This window comes from Kogia breviceps, chromosome 8 (genome assembly GCF_026419965.1).
Source record: "Kogia breviceps isolate mKogBre1 chromosome 8, mKogBre1 haplotype 1, whole genome shotgun sequence".
In the NCBI taxonomy this organism is placed as follows: Eukaryota; Metazoa; Chordata; class Mammalia; order Artiodactyla; family Physeteridae; genus Kogia; species Kogia breviceps.
In genome coordinates, this window is record NC_081317.1 from 39,710,261 (window position 1) to 39,734,516 (window position 24,256).

Sequence of the window (24,256 nt, forward strand, 5' to 3'; positions counted from 1 at the left end):
AATGTTAAGTTATACGTTGTATTGCTTATAATACTGGAAAATAATGCACATATGTTTAAGAAACGTTAATATCGTATGTCTTCAGTAGAGAGAAATTTAAAACAGTTATAAAAGTTTTTTTGCAGGTGATAATAATTTTCAGTCATTTAAGTAGGACTCTTCCAATTCCCCACAGAAGCTTGATGTCAAACAAATGGGGTATTTTTTTTTTTGTATCAACAGTATAATTAGGTGTTTGTGAACAGCCAGCTCAGTACTTTAGGTATCACAACTTTAAAGGTTCATATTGCTTTTACAGAGAAAGAAAATTTAGAAACTGGTTTATCAGAATTTAAACTACAACTTATTAACAAAAAGAGGATAACCAGCTCAAAATATGTTCTATAAAGACAAGACAGGGGAAGGCACAAGAGGACACGCCTAAAATAGAAAAAGAAGCTTAAAGATAACGCATGAACAAGAGAGATTAGAAGAAATAGGACAAGTGAAAGGGGCTGATAATATTTCTTAATTAACGATACACAAAACACTGCATATACTTTTTAATGCACTAAAGCAGCACCCAGAGTGCCCCAACCACAAATGTAGGTGTATCCACAATCATCTGCTATTAAAAACACATGCCGATCTGATTACGTACAATGTACAGTGAGGTTGACAGAATCTTGATCTTCTCCTACAAGATTTTCTGCCACACAAGAGATCTGCTTTCCACTGTCATCAGATGAAATGTTAGTTATCCTTAAGGAGCCCTGTGTGTGGCTTGTTTCATTCTACAAATGAATTAACAGACAAAAATAATCTTGGTTAGGACTGAACCCAAAGTAACAAGATTTGAGGTTTCTTCCCCTAACTGCAGAAAATCATCTATAACATTAGAAAAAAGTTTCTAGCCTAATCGGGCTTAGGCAAAGGAGTAAATCAGAAGCTATTCTATTTCTCTAGATTTCAGTTATTTAATGTGTGAAGTTGATTTAATCCTTGAATTCCTACCTACTTTCCTCCGAGAGAAAAGACCACAAGGAGAGTCACTCACCTTGCTCACAGTGACATAAAAAGCTTACTAGAGACCTACAGACTTTCCAATCTATGGGCTATAAATAACTAAAATGCAACCTCCATTAGTCTTTGTTAAGTAAGAATAGATAGAAAGTAAATGCACAGCAAAATCTCACTGTAAATCTGTGTGGCCCTATAAAATATTAAATGATTTTCTCTAGGTTAATACAATCTGAAGTTTTGAGACACTCTCATCTCTATGAACGCACAGTCAAACACAAGCCTTACCATATGCTTGGAAACCAGATTACCAACATCCCAGTATAAATTCGGAACTGGATCGCCTGCAACACTACAAGTTAATGTGATAGACTTTCCCTCCTCCACAGTGAGGTTAGGTGCAGCCAAATTTGCTGATGGCAAACCTATGCAGCAAGGAAAGTAAAGGAAGACATATACAGATAGTTAGATGCATTATCAAAATCAGCAACAAGTTGAAAACTCTTTCTGCTTTAAACTCAATAATTATTTACTTTCTGAGACTGATTTATGTTGATCTGAAAAAGTGCCAGATTGATGAGCTTTACAGAGTTGATGTGAACTAAAAGATATGTGATGAGATCTGAAAATAAATTTTACACATTTCTTAAAAATATCATTGCAGAGTAACCTTTTATTTTTAAAACCCTAGTAGTTTATAGAGCTCTGTCTTCTAGCTCTTGTTCCGTTTTACAGTTATCAATCCAGTTGTTTGCACATAAACAGTCATTTTATCTGTAGATCATCTTATTTTTCCCTCAGTTTCCTCTCTTCCATTTTTTATAGTCAAGGACAAAAGGGTGGGAGGCATCTACAATTTTTGCATAAATCCACTTTTTTCATAAAATAACTCATAAATCTAACTCACTACCAGAACTAGATTTTGAAAGAGACAAACTATGATTTTGAAATATAGGTTTAAAAATCAGACCTACATTTTGAAAGAGTCCAACTGTGGAAGTGGGTTTCAAAGCATTTTTCAAAGACATAAAGCTTGAACCATAAAAGCATTAGAATGTTTCAAAGCTATATAAATCATAGTTAAATATTTTAGGTAAAATTGGTCACCCTATCTATGATATGATGAAAAAAGTTATATGTATCGTTATTCCAATGAAAAGTTCTTTTTTGGAAAAACCCTGAGAAAGTATCTGTTATTGGATGAAATTCTGATGCTTATAAACATTTCTTAATATTTCAGGACAGCATCATTTTTATACTTTGATATTTCAAAAGCCGGCTCTTCTTTATTAATGTTATCACTTCATTAAACTAGTACACCATTTGGAGGTTTATACTGCTTTTAATCATAGTATTTTTAACATGAAGGTGGGTCTCAGAATACATCACATCCTGCCAGTCAAGCAAGCCCCTCCCTTGGTATCAGAAACTCTGCTTAGGACTGTATTCACCCCAACAGCTGTGTTCCATGGAACTATGACCCTCAGGAGGAACCCAGAGGTCAGAAAAGGCAATTCACCTTCAACGGCCATTAAACTGCAATTAATCTGCCCACCTAGTGGTATCTGACCCGTCATCTTCACCATACTATGCATAAATCCTTCTCTTACAATGCAAGTCCTTACTGACAAAGCCATTATTATTTATTACTGAAACTATACTATAGCAAAACTTATACAGTATATGTCTCATGGTACTCCCACCATTGATAGAGGACTTCCCAATAAGATCTAGCTTTCAGTGGCTGGTGTGACTTCTTCAGAACCCTTCCTTCCTGCCAGTGTCCAATAGAGAGCAATGTTATATATTTCACAGGGTTGCAAACAGCCCCCTAATACTCTGAGTTAGACAGGGCAATGAAGTGTATACAAATGATCAAGAGGCAGTGCAGTTAACCAAAATGAACACTGGGTCAGGAGTCAGGAACCCTAGACCCTAAATCTGGAATGTACTGTGTGACCTTGGGTGAGTCATTTCTCCTCTCTCAATGTGTTTTCTTCTCTGTAAAATTACACTGTTCAATTAGAAGATCTAGCTCTAAAATTTTCTAGCTCTAATATCTGATGACAACTTCCATGACAATCAAGCTTTCCAATGTAAGAAGCATGCCATGGCAATATATAAGAAATGGGTTTATTTTTTTAAAAATCTCCTTGAGGCCAGTGCTATGATCTAGGTGACTTTTTCAAAATATGCATTTTTTAAATCAAAATACATAGTCGCATAGTTTAAAAAGTCTATAATTCTACAAAACTTGTTATATAGAACACTCAAACTACCTCTAAGATCAGGAACAAGAGAATGATGCCCACTCTCACCACTTTTATTCAACATAGTATTGGAAGTCCTAGCCACAGCAATAAGACAAGGAAAATAAATAAAATATATCCAAATTGAAAAAGAAGAAGTAGAACTGTCACTGTTTGAAGATGCATGATACTATATGTAGAAAATCCTAAAGATACCACCAAAAAACTACTAGAGCTCATCAATGAATCTGATAAAGTTGCAGGATACAAAATTAATATACAGAAATCTGTTGCATTTCTATACATTAACAATGAACTATCAGAAAAAGAAATTAAGAAAAAATTCCATTTACAATTGCATCAAAATAATAAAATACCTAAAAATAAATCTAACTAAGGAGGTAAAAAACCTGTACTTGGAAAACCATAAGACACTGGTGAAAGAAATTGAAGGCACCACCAACAGATGGAAAGATATATGGTGCTCATGAATTTGAAGAATTAATATTGCTAAAATGACCATACTACCCAAGGTAATCTACAGATTCAGTGCAATCCCTATCAAAATACAAATGTTTTTTTTCACAGAACTAGAACATATAATTCTAAAATCTGTATGGAAATATAAAGGACCCCAAATAACCAAAACAATCTTGAGAAAGAAGAACAAAGCTGGAGGTATCATGCCCCCTGATTTCAAACTATACTACAAAGTTACAGTAATCAAAAGAGTATGGTACTGGCACCAAAACAGACACATAGATCAATGGAACTGAATAGAGAGCCCAGGAATGAATCCACACTTATATGAGCAGTTAATCTACTACAAAGGAGGCAAGAATATATAATGCAGTAAAGACAGCCACTTCAAAAAATGGTATTCAGAGAACTGGACAGCTACATGCAAAAGAATCAAAGCTGGACTACTTTCTCATACCATGAACAAAAATAAGTTCAAAATGGATTAAATACTTAAATATAGGACCTGAAACCATAAAACTTCCAGAAGGAAGCATAGGCAGTATACTCTCTGACATTGGTCTTAGTAATGGTTTTTTGGATATGTCTCCTCAGAAAAGTGGGGCAAAAGCAAAAATAAACAAATGTAACTACAACCAACTTAAAAAACTTTTGCAGAGCTAAGGAAACTATCAACAAAATGAAAAGGCTGCCTACTGAATGGGATAAATATTTGCAAACTGTATATCTGATAAGGAGTTAATAAGCAAAATATACAAAGAACTCATTCAACTCCACATTTTTTTAAAAAATCAATTAAAAAATGGGCAGAGGAGGGGTTTCCCTGGTGGCGCAGTTGTTGAGAGTCCGCCTGCCAATGCAGGGGACATGGGTTCATGCCCCGGTCTGGGAAGATACCACATGCTGTGGAGCGGCTGGGCCTATGAGCCGTGGCCGCTGAGCCTGTGTGTCCGGAGCCTGTGCTCCGCAACAGGAGAGGCCACAACAGTGAGAGGCCTATGTACCGCTAAAAAAAAAAAAAAAAAAAAAAAAAAAAAAAAAATGGACAGAGGATCTAAATAAACATTTTTCCAAAGAAGACATAGAGATAGCCAGCAGGCACATGAAAAGTGGCTCAACATCACTAATCATCAGGGTGCAAACCAAAACACCCTGAGTTATCACCTCACACCTTTCAAAATGGCTATTATCTAAAAGACAACAAATGAGAAGTGTTGGCAAGGATGTGGAGAAAAGGGAAGCCTCATGCACTGGTGGTGGGAATGTAAATTGCTGCAGTCATTACGGAAAACAGTATGGATATTCCTCAAAAAAATTAAAAATAGAACTACATATGATCCAGCAACTCCACTCCTGGGTATTTATCCAAAGAAAACAAAAACACTAATCAGAAAAAATACCTGCACTCCCATGTTCATTTCTGCCTTATTTACAATAGCCAAGATATGGAAGCAATCTAAGTTCCCATCAGTGGAGGAATGGATAAAGAAGATGTGGTGTATATATTCAGAGAAATATTAGCCATAAAAAAAGAATGAAATCTTGCCATTTGCAACAACATGGATGGACCTAGAGAGTATTATGCTAAATGAAATAAGCAGACAGAGAAAGACAAATACCATATAATTTCACTTATAGGTGGAATCTAAAAACCAAAACAAATTAACAAACATAACAAAACAGAAACAGACTTACAGGTACAGAGATCAATCAGATAGTTGCCAGAGGGGAGAGGGGTGGGGGGAGGAAATAAATGAATGGGGGAGATTAAGAGATACAAACTTCCAGTTGCAAAATACACACAGGTATGAAATATACAATGGGGAATACAGTCAATAACTATGTAATATCTTTGTACGGTGACATATCATAACTAGGCTTAGCATGGTGATCATTTTGAAATGTACAGAATACTGAATCACTAAGTTGTGTACCTGAAACTTAGTGTTGTAGGTCAGTTATACTTCAAAAACAAACAAACAAACAAACAAGCAAACTCAGAGAAAAAGAGATCAGATTTGTTGTTACCAGAGGTAGGGGGGGTGGAAGGAGAGGAAGTTGGATGAAGGTAGTCAAAAGGTGCAGACTTCCAGTTACAAGTAAATATTAGAGATATAATGTACAACACAGGGAAAACTTTTTTTCCATTTCTTTAATTTTGTATCGATATGAGATGATGGATATTCACTAAACCTATTGTGATAATTTCATGATGTATGTAAGTCAAATCATTATGCTATACACCTTAAACTTATACAGTACTGTATGTCAGTTATATATCACTATAACTGAGAAAATATAAAAACAACTACAAACCCAGGGGAAAAAAAGAAATAAAAATATTCAAACTACTATGTGAAAAATAGTACCCATGTGGCACTATTTCCTATTCCTAGAAGCACTCATTTCACCTCTTTTAACTTTTTTGGGTATTGATCTCTATATCACTAAATATCATGTTTATATTGCTACTTTTTGTTTTTTCTGTTTTAACATTATCGACTGACCTGTCACCCTAGAAGATGAGAACTAGGCTCATGTTCACACAGAAAGCCAGCTCTCCCTACATGCCCATACCACACTCACACTATTCTGTCTTCATATCTTACCATCTGCTATGAAGTTTTGTGGTCTACATGTACAATAAAGTTTACTATAAATACATAAACTCTACAGACAGCTGAACTATTGTGTGTAATAGTTATCATATTTTATCAAACTTAAGACAGCTTTAATTATAGGACACAACACTGATATGTACCACTACGAAAGGGAAAAAAAAAATGATGCCAATTCAACTATGATGTAATGCGTTCTCTCACCACTTAGCTCTCCTATTATTTGGAGGCTGGACCTTCTGGGTGGCCTATCTTTTTCAATCTTTTCTCTCCTATTTTCCATCTTTTTGTCTATTTGCTCTATTTCTGTCATACTTTAGTTTTTCCAAGGCCTTTTGTTGTTGTTCCTGAATGGTCTTCTATTTTTTTAATGCCATGTGTTTGTTTCATGGATGCAATATCTCTGCTGATCTATAATATCTGTGAAATATTAATTATAATTTCTTGTGAATTTTTCTTCTGTCTATATCAACTTTTTTTCTGCAATTTTTTTTCTTTCTCTCTGTTTTGTGTTTGTCTTTCATATTATAAGCTTTCCTGAAACAGTTGGTGATCCTTGGCTGTTCTTTAATTTTTTTTTTAATGTAGATTTTATTTTATTTATTTATGTGGTTGCACTGGGTCTTAGTTGCAGCAGGTGGGCTCCTTAGTTGGGGATCGCTGGCTCCTTAGTTGTGGCATGTGAACTCTTAGTTGTGGCATGCCTGTGGGATCTAGTTCCCTGACCAGGGATCGAACCCAGGCTCCCTGCATTGGGAGTGCAGAGTGTTAACCACTCCGCCACCAGGGGAGTCCCTGTTCTTCCATCTTTAAGAATGGGATAATAGAAGCATTGCACATTTATTAACTGTCAGCATCACTAGGGCAGTATTACTGGCCTCTGTAATGGGTACCACCTGGTGTCAGTATCATTAAATCCTTTGCGGGATGGGATTGATCAAATTATTCAGATAATTCTCTTCCAGTGTACTGTTTGGAAGAGGAAGAAGGCTGGAAACACAGGTTTTCCTGGCTAACAGAACGCAGAACGTTCCTATGAAACTTTTTGACGAAATGACATAAAGTAAAGAAGTAATTACCTCAGGACACTTCCTTCTAACAGATGTACAGAATAAATCAACAAAAAGCACAGATTCTCACAGACACAGTCAAAGCTATGGCGGTGTGATGATGAGATGCTGAGTGTAGTTCCCAGGAAGGAGCTTAGTGGTGCCCCCTCACTGCTTGGGATGTGCGCTGCCTCTAAACAGCTCCATGTAAAACAAACGCTGAACACTATTTTTGCTTTTCACCTTTTTTAGGAGAAGCAAAAATCCTCTTCCGGGGCTTCCCTAGTGGCACAGTAGTTGAGAATCCGCCTGCCGATGCAGGGGACACAGGTTCGTGCCCCGGTCCAGGAAGATCCCACATGCCGCAGAGCGGCTAGGCCCATGAGCCATGGCCACTGAGCCTGTGCGTCCAGAGCTGTGCTCCGCAACGGGAGAGGCCACAACAGTGAGAGGCCCACGTACCACAAAAAAAAAAAAAAAAAAAAAAAAAAAAAAAAAAATCCTCTTCCGATTGCTTTCAGAAAAGCGAAAGGGTGTAAAGAAAACTTCCAAAAATTGGAGGATACCTGTGTCAAAACTCAGTTGTATGTAAATCCATCATTCTCTCTATGGCTCTCACAGCCTCAACTCTACCTGGAATTCCTCTTGGCCTTTGTTTTATCCTCTTTAGAGAACAAACTTCCAGTTCTTACACCTGAGATGTATGGAACAAAAATCTTTCAACCACTCTCCTGTGTTCGGTGTTACCTGTTCTCTTACTTCCTGAGCCTTGCTATAGTTCTGCAATATACACCAAGCTTTCCTCTTGGCTTTCCCCATTGCCAACTTGGTAACCAGCATTCTCAGCCTTTAAGTCAGTCACTACTCATCCATCTACTTTCCAATTGCAACTGCAGAAACACAAAGCTTTGTTGACTCCTCTCCCATTCTCTTGTATTTATAGATTTATCTGGCTGAATCTGGAGAAACTATGGAGCCAGGGCTTGCCATGGTGCTTGCTCTTGAGGTATGACTCCCCCACCAGCAGACTCCACCAATGGAGCTTGGTGACACCCTTCCTGGCACCTCGAATATAAACCGATGGTGTAAACTTCCACCTTTTATAAATGTATCTAAAAGTGTGGAAATTCTAAGCAGAAAAGAAGTTAAAATAGAGTCTCAGCAGAGAATGCTATGCTATAATCTTAATCTCCCCTGTAAAATCTAATGTAGTTTATTTATTCCTTCAAGCCTAAGTTTACATGATTAACATTTCTAAAAATGTCTGCTTAATTATAGTACTAGCAATAACATTTATGGGGCATTCACTGAACCAGAAACTCTTGTCTAGTACTTTACATTTTTGTTTTATTTAATTTAATCCTTACAACCAAGCTTGAAGTTAAGTATTTATCCTAATTTAATTAATAAAGAATGTGAGTTTTGGAAAAGTCAAATACATCTTCCAAAGTTGCCCAACTACCTAGGAACTGAACTCAAAGATCAAGATGTTCACCACCACAATATACTACCTTCCCAGACTGTAATATCCATTTTAGCACAGACTATAAATACCAATACATATCCATAATCTAGGAATTTGGTTCATTAAAAAAATAATTACATGTCTATCTGTGAGAGAAGAGTGAGTCTCCTTTATTTATAGAGAAATTGTATCACCCTGTCATAGCAGTTTCCAAAGGAATCTGTGCAAAATTGGCCAAGTCTAGATCTTTTAAATGTAAAGTCTTCCACAAATGAGTAAGCATCTGACTCACGTTAATTCTACAGCATTAATAGGCTGGCCAAAGATTCAATAATGGAAAAAACAATCTGTACTTGAAATGCCACTTGAGGTTTGATTAGCACAATAAAAATGAATTGGGAAGCATGAATAGCCAAGGCAGGATAAACCATTTGCCAGGCACTACTTCCTGGCTTAATAAGATTTGAAATCAGCACAAGTACAGAGCAAAGCTCAGCAATGTCTCCAAGAGCTTCTAGCACTATGGTAATGGGATCTTGACTTAAGTATCAGGGCTGTCCTCCTATACACGCTGGGAAACCTTGATGGAGATCAGCAAAGACAAGCTGCCCGGACAGACAGACACCTCTGAGGCATGGAAGAGCCCAGTAAAGGATGCAGCTGATCAGTGTATTAGTTAAGGCCCTAGACAGACAGATGTGGGTTAAAGCCAACCCCTACTCATTAGTTGTTTACTCATGATGCTTGGTAAGCTTTCATTTCTTCAACTGGAAATAAGGATACTAATGACATCTACTTTCTAGAGCTTTTAGGATGCCTAATAAGATAATATGGAAAATATTTCAGATGAGGTCTAGTGCATATTAAGTCCTTAATAAACGTTAGCTATTAATGTTATTACCAATATCATATGGATATTTAGCTTTAAATATATTTTACATCTGAATTTATACATGTGTATATCTGATATTCTGTCAAATTACTTCAAGTAAAAATAACAAAGCCATAACATGATATCACAAAGAAATGGTATGTACTCAAACAACCTTGAGGACCATAATATCAATGGAAGTTAAATGGTTCTTTTCGAGCAGGAATTCTTAGAGCTTTTAACATAGTAATGTGCACAGTGAATGTCCAGAGTTACAGAATTTTCTATATTTTTTTCTTTAACCTTGGTTTTTTTTTCCTACACAGAGCATCTCAAGGAATTAGAGTTGCACAGAACATAGAGTGGGGAAAGTTTGGTGGACTAGATGATTGCTCAGGCTCCTGTCAGGTGTAAGAATAATAGCTGTACAAGCAAAAACCCAACGAAGAGTCCAACACCCATTGTCTCAACCCTTGCTACTCAAAGTGTGGTCTATGGAACAAGGGGTTTGTTAGAATGTGGACTCTCAGGCCCCAACCCAGACCTGCTGGAAAAGAAGCAATATTTTTAACAAGATCTGCTGGTGATTCATATGCACATTAAAGTTTGGGAAGCCCTGGTCTAAAGAAAGTCAGCCTTTTCACTGAATGGTTGATGATTTTCTGCTGAGGTCTACTGGCTGGTATGTCCTTTCCAACCATACCCAGGTCAACAGCCACTGACACTGCTCCATCCACTGGTGCACACTTCTTGAAAGTTGACCATATTGACTAGGCCCTTTGATCACTAATTCAAAGCATGCATGTTCTCACTTCCTAATATTTGAGGAAAACTAACCTCTAAACTTTTTGAAATATTAACTACGCTTTGCAATAAATGAGATGGGTCAAGTTTGGGTTTTATTTTTCAATATCCATCTGTAGGCCTGAGTTGTGTTCTTTTTCACCTCATTTTAGTAAGCCTGAGCTCTGTTCATTTCTTATTGGATCATCACTCCATGGGTATAAAAATATTCAAGTAAATTATGATTTTTGTCGGCTCTCTGTCTTCTCTCCACTCACTTTCTATCTTCTTGGCATATCTTCCCATTTTTGTGTCCCCTAAACATATACATTTCACAACCAGGAATGAAGCCAGAATGAGCCTGACCTATTTAGAAGTGGCTGCTTTACACCTGGTTGCAAAAATGACAGAAAATTAGCAAAGTGACTTTCCCAGCTCAAATGGGAAACTGTGCTTCTAGGCTTGTGTGAGCCGTGTCATGACAGTGACAGCAACCACAAAACTTCTAAACACAAAAATCTGAATAGCAGCTGACAGGTTAGAAAAACGGCTTTATTTCCCTTTTTAAAAAGATAAAGAAAAGCACTGGTCCACTGTGTAGCTTGCTGTGTTTTAGTGGGTAAAACCTGATCTCTAATAAAAGGAAGCAAAGCAGTAAACTAGACTTTGTATATGCTTTTCAGAAAAAAAAAAAAAATCAATCCAGCTAAGATGCTAGGAAAACAATGTTTTTTACCAATCTAATTTATACATGGAGTATTAATACAGCATTTCATTTTAATCTTCTGTGAATGCTAACAAAATAGAATTACTATCCTATTTTCCTGGTTTAAAATAAATGGAGTATGTAAAAATATGCTAAACAGACATGCATACTACAAATTATAGTGGAAACCAAAAGTAAATTTTAAAAATAAATCATTAAAATCAGTTTACCTCAAGGAAACAGGCCTCTCCTCCTGGGCACCTGTGAACCGACCTTTCCCAACATAAATAATATTTTGTCGATCTGTTGTAAGGAGGCTCTACACTAAAAGTTTGAAGGTTGGAAAAGTGGAAAATCGAAATATTAACTTTAATAAATATTTCTTTAATAAATAAAGAAATATAAATAAATAAACCAAAGGCAAAGCTGATTTCAACCCATGGGACCATTAAGGGTGTTTTATATAGTAACTACATTCAACCCTCAACTGAATTACCATCTTATCTTCACTGTGGGGCTAGCATGTTCTACGGTAGCTAGTTACCAGTAAAATGGGTTGAGGGATTGTTTTGATTTGACCCAAAAGAATACTGCCTTTTAAATATATTTGTTGTCTGCTTAGAACAGAGCATATCATCCACTATTAACACTTCCTGAAGAAACTCTCTTCCAGAGATTTAAATCATAATTATAGTACAAAAAAATTAAAGTATAACGTACACTGTTCTTTAAGATGCCATCCAGCCAGGGGAAAAGATTGAAAGGTTTGTAGTGCAAACCTAACTACTGAAGATCAACCAAATGTACAGGAATTGAGGACAAGAATTTAGAATATACAATGTTATAAATAATGTCATTGAAAAACACTAAAAGAAGTAGCAGGAACACTTTTATCTGGAGTGATAAATCAGCACAGTCTGGAAAAATAACCATTCTTCACTAACACTTGTGTAATTCAGTTTCTGTCTTCAGAACCACTGCTCATAGCACCCCTTTTTTTTCTGATTAATGTGGAAGTTTTACATGAATATGTTTTGTTGCCTGGTAATTAATAAAGTTTTTCTAAGGTTAAAAAGGACCTGGTGGAGAAACACACCACAACATGTTTCACAGCATGAATAAATTTACAGTAATTCACAGCAGGAGGGGCTGTTAGAAAAATATTGTGAGACATTTTGACTGTGCTGTTAATGGGATTGGGAATGGCACAGTTAAACCTCCCAGCCCTGCCTACCATGCTCGCTCAATCGCTAAGGGCAGAGGAAAAAGAAGAAAGGAGATTCTTTCAAAATGCAATGATGACAGACATTTCAAAGGGAACTACAAAGTGCTAAAATACGGAATAATTTGGCTAGAATAATATAAATGTTTCAGTTATTTTTACTTAACTGAAATATCTGCACCATTATATCAAAAATCTGTTTCAATCTGATCATTAATATAATGTGGATCATGTATTTATTAATTGATCAAATCAGCAAACATTAATCAAGTGACTGTTATGTTCAAGGGATACATCAGGCACCATGGAGGAGATATTTTTGCTTATAAAATGTAGAGAATTTGTTCATCATATAATGCTTACATGATGAAATACTAAAAGGGGAATTTTTTAAAGAAAGCCCACCTTATAAAGGAATGAAATCCCAATAGCTCTTTTTTATGGAAATTAAAATATTACTAGTTGCAAACCAAATGCAATGGCCGTAGTTACTGGCAAATTGTTAGGTTTACAGTGATGAAATACACAAGACCATACTCTTGGGCTTCCCTGGTGGCGCAGTGGTTGAGAATCCGCCTGCCGATGCAGGGGATACGGGTTCGTGCCCCGGTCCGGGAAGATCCCACATGCCGCGGAGCAGCTGGGCCCGTGAGCCATGGCCGCTGAGCCTGTGCATCCGGAGCCTGTGCCCCGCAACGGGAGAGGCCACAACAGTGAGAGGCCCGCATACCACAAAAAAAAAAAAAAAAAAAAAAAAAAGACCATACTCTTATGAGTTACTTTTAGAGTTAGCTAACAAGCTTCACCAAAAAAAAAAAACGGTGGAAATACGATGAACTCCGTGAATCTGTGACTTAAACACAACAAGTATATTTTAAAAGTTTGCTGAGGGTGAGGCCTAGAAGAAAAGCCAACTGACCATGAATCCATGTTTTAAACAAGACATCTAACTTGAAGACTTGGGGATATTATCCAACTTTTCCAACACGGAATTTCAGAGACAGAATTTAAATTCAACAATGTAGCATAATTTACTGCTCAATCTGCCTAAGTTGGGAAACCATCAAGAGGAAAATTAATACATGACTAAGCCCCAAACTGAAGTCTCCCCCTCTCATCTCAAATCTCTAGAAATTAGGTTCATTTTTTTAGAAATCCAGAACCACATTGGAAAATCAGAAGGTATAACTGTTGGTGGATAAGAGCAACGAGAAACTCCCGAACAAGAGAAAAATGGGGAAATTAAATGAAAGAAAAACAGCACTGTTCCCAACAGACACATGACTATGTGCCACACAAAACAGGGAAGCTGCTGGGCTGACCTGAGACTAGGGGTGGACGGCAGGGCAGGGTGGGGCCTCCCCTCCACTAAGCCACAGGGTCACTGGTTAAGAAAACAAGTAGAAGCACAGAGGAATAAACTTTCCACATCCTACCTTTGCCCTCCCACCTCAGGCACAGCATCCAACAACTGCTGCAGCTGCCCCCAAGTAGAAGCAATGAGTGCAGGAAGTTTACAGGAGAAAGTCAGTCATGCTAGGTACCCTAGAGATATGGTGAACCCCAGTATGGAAAAGCGTGTTTCAGTCATTAAAAAAAAAAAGTCACTAGAGATTTCAGAAATTAAAAATCAATTGGCAGAAGGGAAAATTCAGTAGCTGGGGAAATAGCTGAAGGGCAAAGTAGTGAGTAAACAATTCTCCCATTATGCAGCACAAAAGGACAAGCAGATAGAAAGTATTACAGAAAGGGTGAGAGGTATGGAGAGAGGAACCAGAAGTGTAAATAACCATCTAAATAAATTAGAAAATTCTTCCAGAACTGGAGATGTGAACACTCATATTGAAAAGGTTCACTGCATGTCAAACAAAATAAAATGTTAAGCATGCACACATGCCTAGTTACAGTGTAGTAAAATTTAAGAATAACATGGATAAGAAGAAATCCTAAAAGCTTCTAGAGAAAAAGAAAAGCATAGGTTACCTATCAAGAAATAAGCATCAGACTGGCCTCGGGCTTCTCATCAGCAACAATGAACACACGGAGAACGTGGTATAACATCTGCAAAATTCTAAGAGGAAGTTATCTGGAGTCTAGAATTTTACACTCAGCCAATTCCAATGAGAAGAAAAAATACAAGCTGATTTTCCGCTGGGCAAGAACATGAATTTTAATTTTTTAATTTCTCTGAAAGAAATATTAGAAGATATACTCCAGCAAAAAGAAAAACCACTCCAAGAGGAAGTAGTGGAATACAAAAGTCAACGATATACAAAGAAACAGTATATCCTCAAAAAACATCAAGTAACAGTCTAAAAATAAAATCTCATTACTTGAATTAGCTCTATGTGTATTAAATAAATTTAATTAATTAATTTTAAAAAGTAAATTAAAAATAAAAATCTCAGATGATAACAATCAGAGAAGGGAGGAGAAAGTAAAGGGAAGTAAAAGTATCTTTTCTCATCTTGTTGGGGGTTCTTTCTAGATACTTACAGAAAATATGTTTAAATATGTGTGGTAAATATTTTGGCACTGTATATTTATAAACAGAGAAACATAATTTATAACTTTCGAACAATTAAGAAAAAATAAAACAAAGAACACTGTCAGTGGAAGAAAAGGAAGGAAAAGGAATAACCTTGTAGAAAAATAGACAAAAGGTATAAATAGGCAATTCAATGAAGAATAATCACAATGTCTAATAAACAAAGAAGACACTCAATAGCAACCAGGAAAATGCAAACTAAAAAGCAATGACATACCATTTTTTAGAGATACAAAAAATAAGAAATTTGCTAATATCAAGGTATACTTTGCTGGGGTGGCTATAAATTGGTACAACCAAGTTTTAATGTGCAAACCATATTAACCAAAAATTCTGCTTCCCGCTATGTACTCTAGAAAAAATTTTGCATCTGTATGTATGTACAAAGATCATGTATAAGGAGGCTGGTTGAAACACTTTTGTAGTAAAATGGGAAATACCCATCAATATGGAAGATTTAACATCATCAAGATATATTCTACCATGAATAACACACAATGATTAAAAAGATATGATAGATGGATGGCTTCTGACCTGAAATGGTCACAAACAAGTAAAGATAAGCTTTATATGTAAATGTAGGAAATTATTTTTGCATCAAAATGTATCACTAGTATATGTGCAATTATAAATAAGTAAAAAACACTGGGAAAGAAAATAAAAATTAGCAGAGAAAGAACAAGACAGTTTAAGAACACAAAAAAATAAGTCTATCAGTTCACCTTTTCTAATGTTGCTTTCTGAAAAGCATTGTTGACCCTGAAATTGTGAATGTTACCATAAATGTAATCATTCAATCCTAATCAATCAAACACATGCCCTCTGACAGTGGATTCAAAGCCTCACTCTCATACACACAATTCATTGACAAATTCGTAGGAAACAAATTTTAAAACACTGAAAATTGACAAACTAGTCGGGAAAAATTAGAACCAGTTCACTCCTACCCCTCCCCTGCTCCAGTCACAGCGGTCTATCAACAGCACATTAGGTGGGTACATTACAGGAATGCTGTCAAGACAATATGGCCAAAAATTAAAATTAAAAAAAAAAGAATTGGTTTCAGGCAAGGGCAAAGCAGACGTCTATTAAGAGGCCTTTTGTGAAATCAGAGCAGGAGTCAGATGCTTGCTCTTTTTTCCTCTCAGTGGTTGCTGAAACAATGTGGCCACACAGCCATGGGGATCTGGGAGCTGGCCAAGCAGCCAGGTGACTCAACATTGAATTTCTTGTCCCTCTGGGCAATTTCTCTCAGAGGTACAAATTTATACCAGAACAGAGAACAGTTATCCTCTTATCAATCAGGTAAAGACAGATATTAAAAAAATTTTTTTAATATTGGCTAATAATGAAAGTCGAGGGAAGCTGACAAGGGAACAAAGCTTGATTCCCCCATTATGAAACCAAAGGGCTCTCGTTACAACAAAAATCTGTGGGAAGAGTAACTGCTGTCTTCTAAGACCCTGCAGGGAAGAAACAAACACTTATCATTCCTTTATTACACTCTCATTAAAAATGAGCAGCAGCTATATTTTCCTTAAATAAAAATTGACTCCAAACAACAGGATCCTCTGAAAACAAAGACCTGGAAGTTTATGGTTAATATACAGATTCCTCTCAGACAAGAACCAGGTGCTATGTGGCTTTCTGCTATGTCACCAGCCACTAGGCCAGAAGATCACATTTAATTGTTAACTGATTAACTGGTTGACTGATTAAAATTTCAACTCAGGAATAATATGCATATGTGGGTACTGCAGAGGCATGTCCCAAGAGCCATTAGCAGTAAAATCCTAACCAGAACGCTTGGATTTTCCCTTCTTGTAAACACACTGGCATTCACAGAGCTGTAATTTTATCGTATGATGCCCTGTTAAATTCTGGAGATTGTAAACCCAGACATGAGGGAAAGCAAGTCAAAGGGCAGATCTGTGGTGCCCCATCAAGATACACTGACATCCGGCAACAAAACAAGTGTAAGGGAATGTTCTGGATTGAACTGCATGTTCTTGTGCTGCCAGGACACTTTATCCCCCTGAGATCCTTCCTCTGCATGGCCTAGGTGCCAACCAAGCATATATGTGGCCAGTGAAGTACCACACTCTCAGCCAATACTTTTTGGATGGATAGATGGATGGATGAACAAAGAAACAAAGGAATAAACAGTGTATTTTTTTCTCTGTGCACTTTAAAGTCAACCATTCAGAATTAATATTCTACTGGCAAAGAACACTCAGCAAAGTTGCTCCCAGCTGATTTCTCTACACTGCACACGAAAGTGGCCCAAATCAGTGGAGACACCAACAGCATACATATAAAATCCAGGTAGTGGTAACCTTCCCAGACTCTCTACCACACCAAGGCAATTAGAATAATTAATAACAAGTAGAACTTATTGATTTAAAAGTAAATTACCACAATGGGGTATCTGCAGGTTTGCCAGGGAAATATTCTTGCTGTTTTCATCGAGGCAGTACAAGTCCTGAGTTTCTGGACTGGGTTTAGTCTCCTGAAGAGTCTTGATCCACATAATGTCACAGGAGCATGTAAATGGGTTGCCCACCAGGATCCTACATGGAACGAAAATGAAATCCAATCAGCCTTCTTTTTTTCAGTTTTAGCTACAGAAGTGTTTATGAAGCACTAACAGCATTATGAATTTCTTCTAGCCAGCAATCTTTGGAAGTCATACCCATCTTTATAGCATAACAGTACTTATTAGTCATTCATTTACCTGACACTTACTGATCTTCTGCTATGTGCAAACACCCCTGTAGAGGCTAAAGGATGCAAAGTGATGTGAGACCTTTCAGATCCATAGGGAAACAAGGTAGGAACAGAAATAATTATAATATAGGATAGAAAAAGATGTCTCATAAGATGGGGGAAAATAAGCTACCGTAACAAATTTATCACAGATATTATACAGTTATGAAGAAGATCTTAAGTGAAGAAGCCAGCGTTAAGTTTTCGGGAACACTAACATACTTATTTCTAACCAGGTTAGAGATTCAAGTGTTATCACTTAATAAGTTCAAACTTCAGTGGAGGGCAGAGCAATTTCATCTGAATTGAAAACAAGACTGTGAATACAAAGCTAAGACTAAAGTGTGAGAGCCAGAAAGGTGCACTCCCAGCTTTCCGAATGATGCAACCACAGTTCAGTTTGACTGATGCAAGAAAGCTGGAGTGAATGTGAGAGACAGAACCTGGAAGGGAGCTCTTAGACCTCCTTCTCACACACACACACACACACACACGCACGCACACACACACATGCACACACACATGCCAAGCTCTGGGTTTCTGAGAGCAAGTGCAACCGAGCTCCAGACTGAGCTACTTAGCCCATTGTGGGAGGGTCTGCAAAGAGAAAGTCACTATTCAGCCATGCTGCCTGGACTCCTGTGGCCTGTGATTGGTCAAGGAGGAAGTAGTCAAGAGGGAAAAAAAAAAACCACAAGAAAAAAAAAAATCTTTAAATGCTTATTTATAACACTCAGTGGCCTATTTAAGATGACTTCCATTTATGGCAATGAGCCTTTAAATGAGGCTATTTTAAATCATTACATAGGCTCTGCCTGGCATTAACCACAATACTTAAGATTTCCGTGAGGACAGGACCTGGGCTTTGCAACATCATTTACTCCTGTGGTTTTCTGGTTGGGTTCTAAGAATCTCAGGGAATCCCTGGAGACTTTTCCAGGAGTTTCCTTGGAGAAAATGTGGTCCTGGCAGACTCAATTTAATTTGTGTCTGCTTGATCACCTCCAAATATCCCTCCAACACCAAAATAAGAGTCAAGACTACTAGGTATGGAATATAATGCAGATGATATCCACAATGTTTAAACCCCAACTAATCCAAGAGGTTTCCTGGTGTTCTCAGTCCATGAAAAACTAAGAAATCTTTTTTAAAAGCAGGTATGACTGAATCCACAGAAGGGATAAAGAAGTGAAGGGATCTTGAGCTACAAAGACAGCAACATTCATCTGACCACACGGCACGGGCAGACAGCTGGCTTCTTCCTCTCATACACTGTACTAACTCCTTTTGCAGCGATTGTTAGAGCATGTTATACTTAATTTGTTCAGGCTTCTACCGCTCCCCCTGGATAGCAGAGTCCTGGAATACAGATAGCGTTCTCCTTATATCCCTATGGCCTAGTGCCATGTTAGTTTGATTTGCAACAGGTACACAATTAACATTTGTTGAATGAATTAATTAAATATGCTACAGGGGCAGTATTGAGACATGTGAATTTGAAATCAGAACTCTAATTTTTAATCCATCAAGAAAATTCTCTCCAGTGATGCTCAAAATTTTTACACTGAGCAGCCTACTTTATTGCACATAACTTCCTTAAGTTTTTTATGCCTATCCCTGTGTTAGAAAGCCAGTGCTTCAACTCCCTGAATTAAGTCTCTCCCAAAAGAATTGCCACCATGTAACTCTCATGACTACCTATTAACTTGTTATTGCTCTACTAGTGGCATCTCCTAATCTGCACGATTTCCTTGTGAATAGGGGTGGACCCTACAACTCAGGCAACAGATAGTTTAAGCAAAAGTTATTGCCTGGTATTCAAAGGCCTTGTCCATCTGGGCCCACCTCTGACACACAGAGCCTGTGCTTTAAGGTTCTTTGGGTACCTGACCCATAGGAATGTCAGCAGTTTATATTTGCTTCACGGTGATAACACAAGAATTAAGCACACTTGGAAATGCTGGCTATTAGTAATCGATACATTTCAATATCTTCCCTATCATTTTTCAGCAAAGGGGATTTGGGGATAAAGATAAATCCTGAATGCAGTGGCAGACCTAGAAGGAAATCTCACAAGGATGGTTGGGTAGGGAGAGACTGCCTGTCCGCGAATGTTCACTAAGGGAATGCAGGCACTGTTGCTGGGGTATAAACTGAGGAGTTTTGCCCATTGCTGTTTGCTCCTTGAATGGCTTTGCTTTCCATTAGGGCCTGGACAGAACAAGGACCAAACAGATGCTACGAGACATGTTGCCGCCTTTTTCACACAAAACCTTCATCTTTTTCTCATTTTCCCTCCTTTAGAAAACAAGTCTTTTGTGTAAAAACAACATTTAAACTCATTATAAATGATATATTACTACTGAGATTTCTTTTTTTTTTTTTTACTGCTGAATCATGTTTTCATGGAGGAATAAAAGAACAAATGACCAAAAATTAAGAAATCATTTTTCATGAATTTTGACATAAAAATAGACCTGCAGCATCACTTATTTTAAAAAATACTTAATTACACTTTCCTTTGAAATTGTTTTCCCCAAGTGCCATACAAAATCATTACTTACAGCTCAGACAAGTCAAGGTGATGAAAATGTTTCCTAGACAATACCGTCAGTTTATTTCTGGTAAAATTGCTGAAAGGAATCAAAAGCATTAAATGTGAATTACAAGTGTACATTTCAGGAATAAAGTATTCAAATAAAGTTTTTTTCAAAATATAATTTTATGTGATCATGGTTCATGCCATACTTTAGATCCAGTAACCTCTTTCTTTCACCTAGAGTAATAACTTAGTTTTCCCTGTCTCTCCTATAATTCTTGCTTGAGAGTGGGGTTGAGGGGGCATAATTTTTGTAATGGTTATTTTGAATCTCTTTTTTACCAAATTTTCATTTTCGTATTCAGAGCCAAGTTATATACCTCCTAGAGATAGCTGATCTTCTGAACAATTAATAGGGAGATTAAATTAAACTAAATTAAATTTAAACCATAAACTCACTGGGGGAAAAGATACTTTAAAACTAAAAAGCATCATGAATATTTTGAAATTACACAACACACAAAACTCTGAATATTAACTGAATTTAACACATCCTAATAGGAAAGATAACACCTATTGATTGATAAACTCTGCTGAGATCGCTTATATATGACTTCCAAATAACTAGATAAATTCATGATGAGAATAACAACAAAAGATCAGATAAAAATATGTCAAATTTTATCTGGAACTATTCTAGCAACATATCATTTTAAGATGTGGACCAACCAGACAATGAAAAGATGCCCTATTTGTGACTGAAAAATAATAATGAATTTATTGATGTGTTCCAAATACGTAGTTTTAGTCAAGGGAATGGGAGTTTCGATTTCCAATGATCAGTGCCATGAGACCTTGAGCTGGGAAATTCAGACCCTTAATCCTAGCAGCTGACTCGCTCTGTGAATTTGTTTACTGGTCGAATTTATTTAAAGAGTGTGCAATGCTTGGTCCCCTAGACATGTGTTTCATGAGTCACATGAATGTAAAACAAACATCAAATTTAACAAAACAGCTGAGCCCTCAACAGTCTGCCATGAGACTTTCAGTATCTGATTCCCGTTCAGGAAGGTGAGCACCGGTCTGAGAGTCAGGTAAATGCGGGAAATCTACAGCGACAGCAATCCTGGCCTCACTGAGGTTAGTCTATTGTGTCTGTCTCACAAAATCATGGGCTGAAGTCTGCTGGTCTGTCTGGCCAGTCTCTTTCACAGAGGGGTTAAAGACCAGGGGGAGCTAATACATGAACTAAGACTAGTCAGCTGATGGATAAAGAAAATGCCACTTTAGCATCTCATAACTCAAGAAGGCACACGGCCACTCCCAGCTTAATTCTATACTGAGATTTCCTCTCATCCAAACCCCGGGGCATCTACAAGAGGGTGCCCTCTTCCTTCTACGCTGGCATCTTCTCTCCTCACACTGAGTGTAAAGTGCTCACCCACATGAAAAAATAATCCAGCGAGAAGTTGTAAAATGTGCCCACATAAATCTTTTCTTTTGGAACGTGAATTAAGAATGGGTTTCACTGCAGTATAATACACTGACAAGTCACTCTGCCTGTCTTCACCAGAGCCTGTGAGGCACAAATGTTTTCATCTCCATCAGAAATCCCCATCCTTCTGAAGGAAAAAAAACCACAAAAACCCTATTCTTCCTCCCAAGAAGAAAGAGGAGAGAGGAGGCAAAGAAAGAGGACACACTCATTGTCAAGGTTCCGGGTCGGCTAGCAAGGCCGGCACCGGGGCAGCTGCCCTGTCAGGCTGCTAGCAGCACAGCCCAGAGCAGGGTTACACGCCAAAGAACAAGATGAGTTTTATGAACCATACTTCTTATTGGGTCCAAACGCCAAAAAGGAGGAGGAGGGAAGGAAAAAAAATCAACAATCCTCTTACTGTTTGATTATAGAACTTTTGCAAAGGAGCTAATTAGCACCTCTGCAAAGTCCCTGGAAAACACAAATACTGGCTTTTCTCACAGTTTCTGGGTTCTCAGGGGCCGGGCAGGAATTAAAGGCACCAAGAAATAAACTCAGGGACCAGTCCTAGGGGCTCTGGACAGTCAGCATGGGATGTACAGGTTAGGGGAGGAATGATGAAAGTAACAGACAGGATCCAGTCTGAATTCCCCTAAAACCCAAAGTGAAATAGATGCTCTTGTGCACATTTTTATTTTATTGGAGGAACTCAGAGAGATAATCATTAAATCCCAAGGGTAGAGAGAAACAGCCTCTCATACACGTTTCTTTATCAGTTCCCTTGCAGCCACGGTGCTGATGTTCAACTAAGGATGCCGTTTACTACGTGTGGAAATCAGGGAGAACACGCCAGCGCCTTCAGTCATAAGCAGAAGTTGAGACCCAGGTCTGGAAAGGCAGACAACTGACTTAATTTCCTCCTCCTTGCCATTCCCTAGAACCAACTGCTTAATTTAATTTCTATTTTGGCGATTAGGAGACTCTTTCATCACGTGAATATCTGAAGCTTACTGACATTGTAACTTCTTTCTAACTGTCTGAATACTAGCCTGACTTCCTACTGCCTTACCATTTGACAATGGCTACAAATATCAGTAATTTTTGCAGTTTGATCAGTAACTGGGCTTCCCAACTGTTAGCTTTTAAAGAAGCTGTATAAGATATGTCCATCTCCTTGGTTTCCTATTTTCAAATGACACCTCTTTGGGAGACTGGGACTAATATTTGGCTTTATGTAAGTATGTACAGCACACAGAATACCATTAAAATTATTCTACCGTAAATCAGCCTGAAAAAAATACAAAAGGTGGCTTTGGTTTTCATATAAATAACTTGGAACAAGGGAAAATATAAGAGGCATAGCAAAGTCACAAAAAGGTCTATTTCTAAAACAATTAACCATAGCCCACTATAGAGATCACTACGTTAGGGGAAGTGATGTAGTAAAATAACCAGTAAAACGTGGTCATTGAGTAATTTAGGTCTGCAGTCAGAAGTAATGAAAATACTGGAATGTAACCACTGAGGTCATTAGTTACACATAAGTGATTGCATTAGAGCATTTTGCCTTTTTCTTGTGTCCAATTTCTCTCTTGTTTATGCTAGCAAGGCCTACGCAAGACATCAGAATTTGTGCGGGCAAACCAACTACGGAGATGTTGCCAAAAAGCCTCTACATGAAATGTGTTAATAAAGTTCCTTGGAATTTTGTCACCTTTTTGCCAAAAGTTTTATATCTTAACTATAATAATGACTTTATTTTTAAATTGATTCCCTCATTAATGCCACCTATGAAATATGAAGTCATTGTACTGGCTTGATGAAATTAAGGTTTTTCATAAGATCAACAAATTTCCATAGAGTGTCCAGGCAATCTGCTCGAAGAGAACGATTTCTTTTACAAACTGGCCTGGAAATCAGTCAGGGAACAGTTCTCCCCAAGAAAAAGAAAGAGGACAAATGTTACAAGAAGGGCTGATTCTCTTATATGGAAAACACACTTTATTTTCTGTCCTCTTACTAAAAGAACATAGCCAGGAGTGAGCCCTGAGTCTGCCACTTTCCATCTGTGGACCTGAGTCTGATTTTGCGCTTATGAAATGGGAATCAAGAAGATCCTCCCTACCAACTGTCAGAAAAATCAAGTGAGATCAACCAGGTGAGAGTTCTGTATGTAGATCGTAGTCTATGAAACACATAAGGTATTGTTGCAGAGAATCTGCAAAGCACAAAAGGGTCAATGAATGCAGGCAACCTTCCTCCTGCAGAAGTTCCTACTGAAAACTCGGGGTGGGGGGCGCCCATCAGAGCTTAAGGGTGATCCTCTGTTTCATGAAGAAACGTCTGAGGAAGGCCACACCTTATTGACCAAGTGCCATCATCTAAGAAGATTTAGCAGCAAACAACCTAAGAGCTCTACTGTCCATATTTCCATTTGACTTCAGCTGATATCACCCTGACTTCAGTGGAAGCATTTGCTATTGT

The 24,256-nt window shown here is 37.6% G+C and overlaps 1 protein-coding gene across 34 annotated transcripts in view; it reads right to left on the bottom strand.

The window, feature by feature from the left end:
- The window catches only part of NTRK2 (neurotrophic receptor tyrosine kinase 2), a 371,518-nt gene that overhangs the window by 313,838 nt on the left and 33,424 nt on the right, over window positions 1–24,256 (bottom strand). For all 34 annotated transcript variants that reach the window (XM_067041231.1, XM_067041225.1, XM_067041227.1 and 31 more), the window contains 4 exons: window positions 20,321–20,389; window positions 17,406–17,560; window positions 1,288–1,424; window positions 641–773 (listed from right to left, as the gene is read on the bottom strand). In XM_067041231.1, the coding sequence (XP_066897332.1) occupies window positions 641–773; window positions 1,288–1,424; window positions 17,406–17,560; window positions 20,321–20,389 (494 nt within the window). The remainder of the gene's footprint in view (window positions 1–640; window positions 774–1,287; window positions 1,425–17,405; window positions 17,561–20,320; window positions 20,390–24,256) is intronic.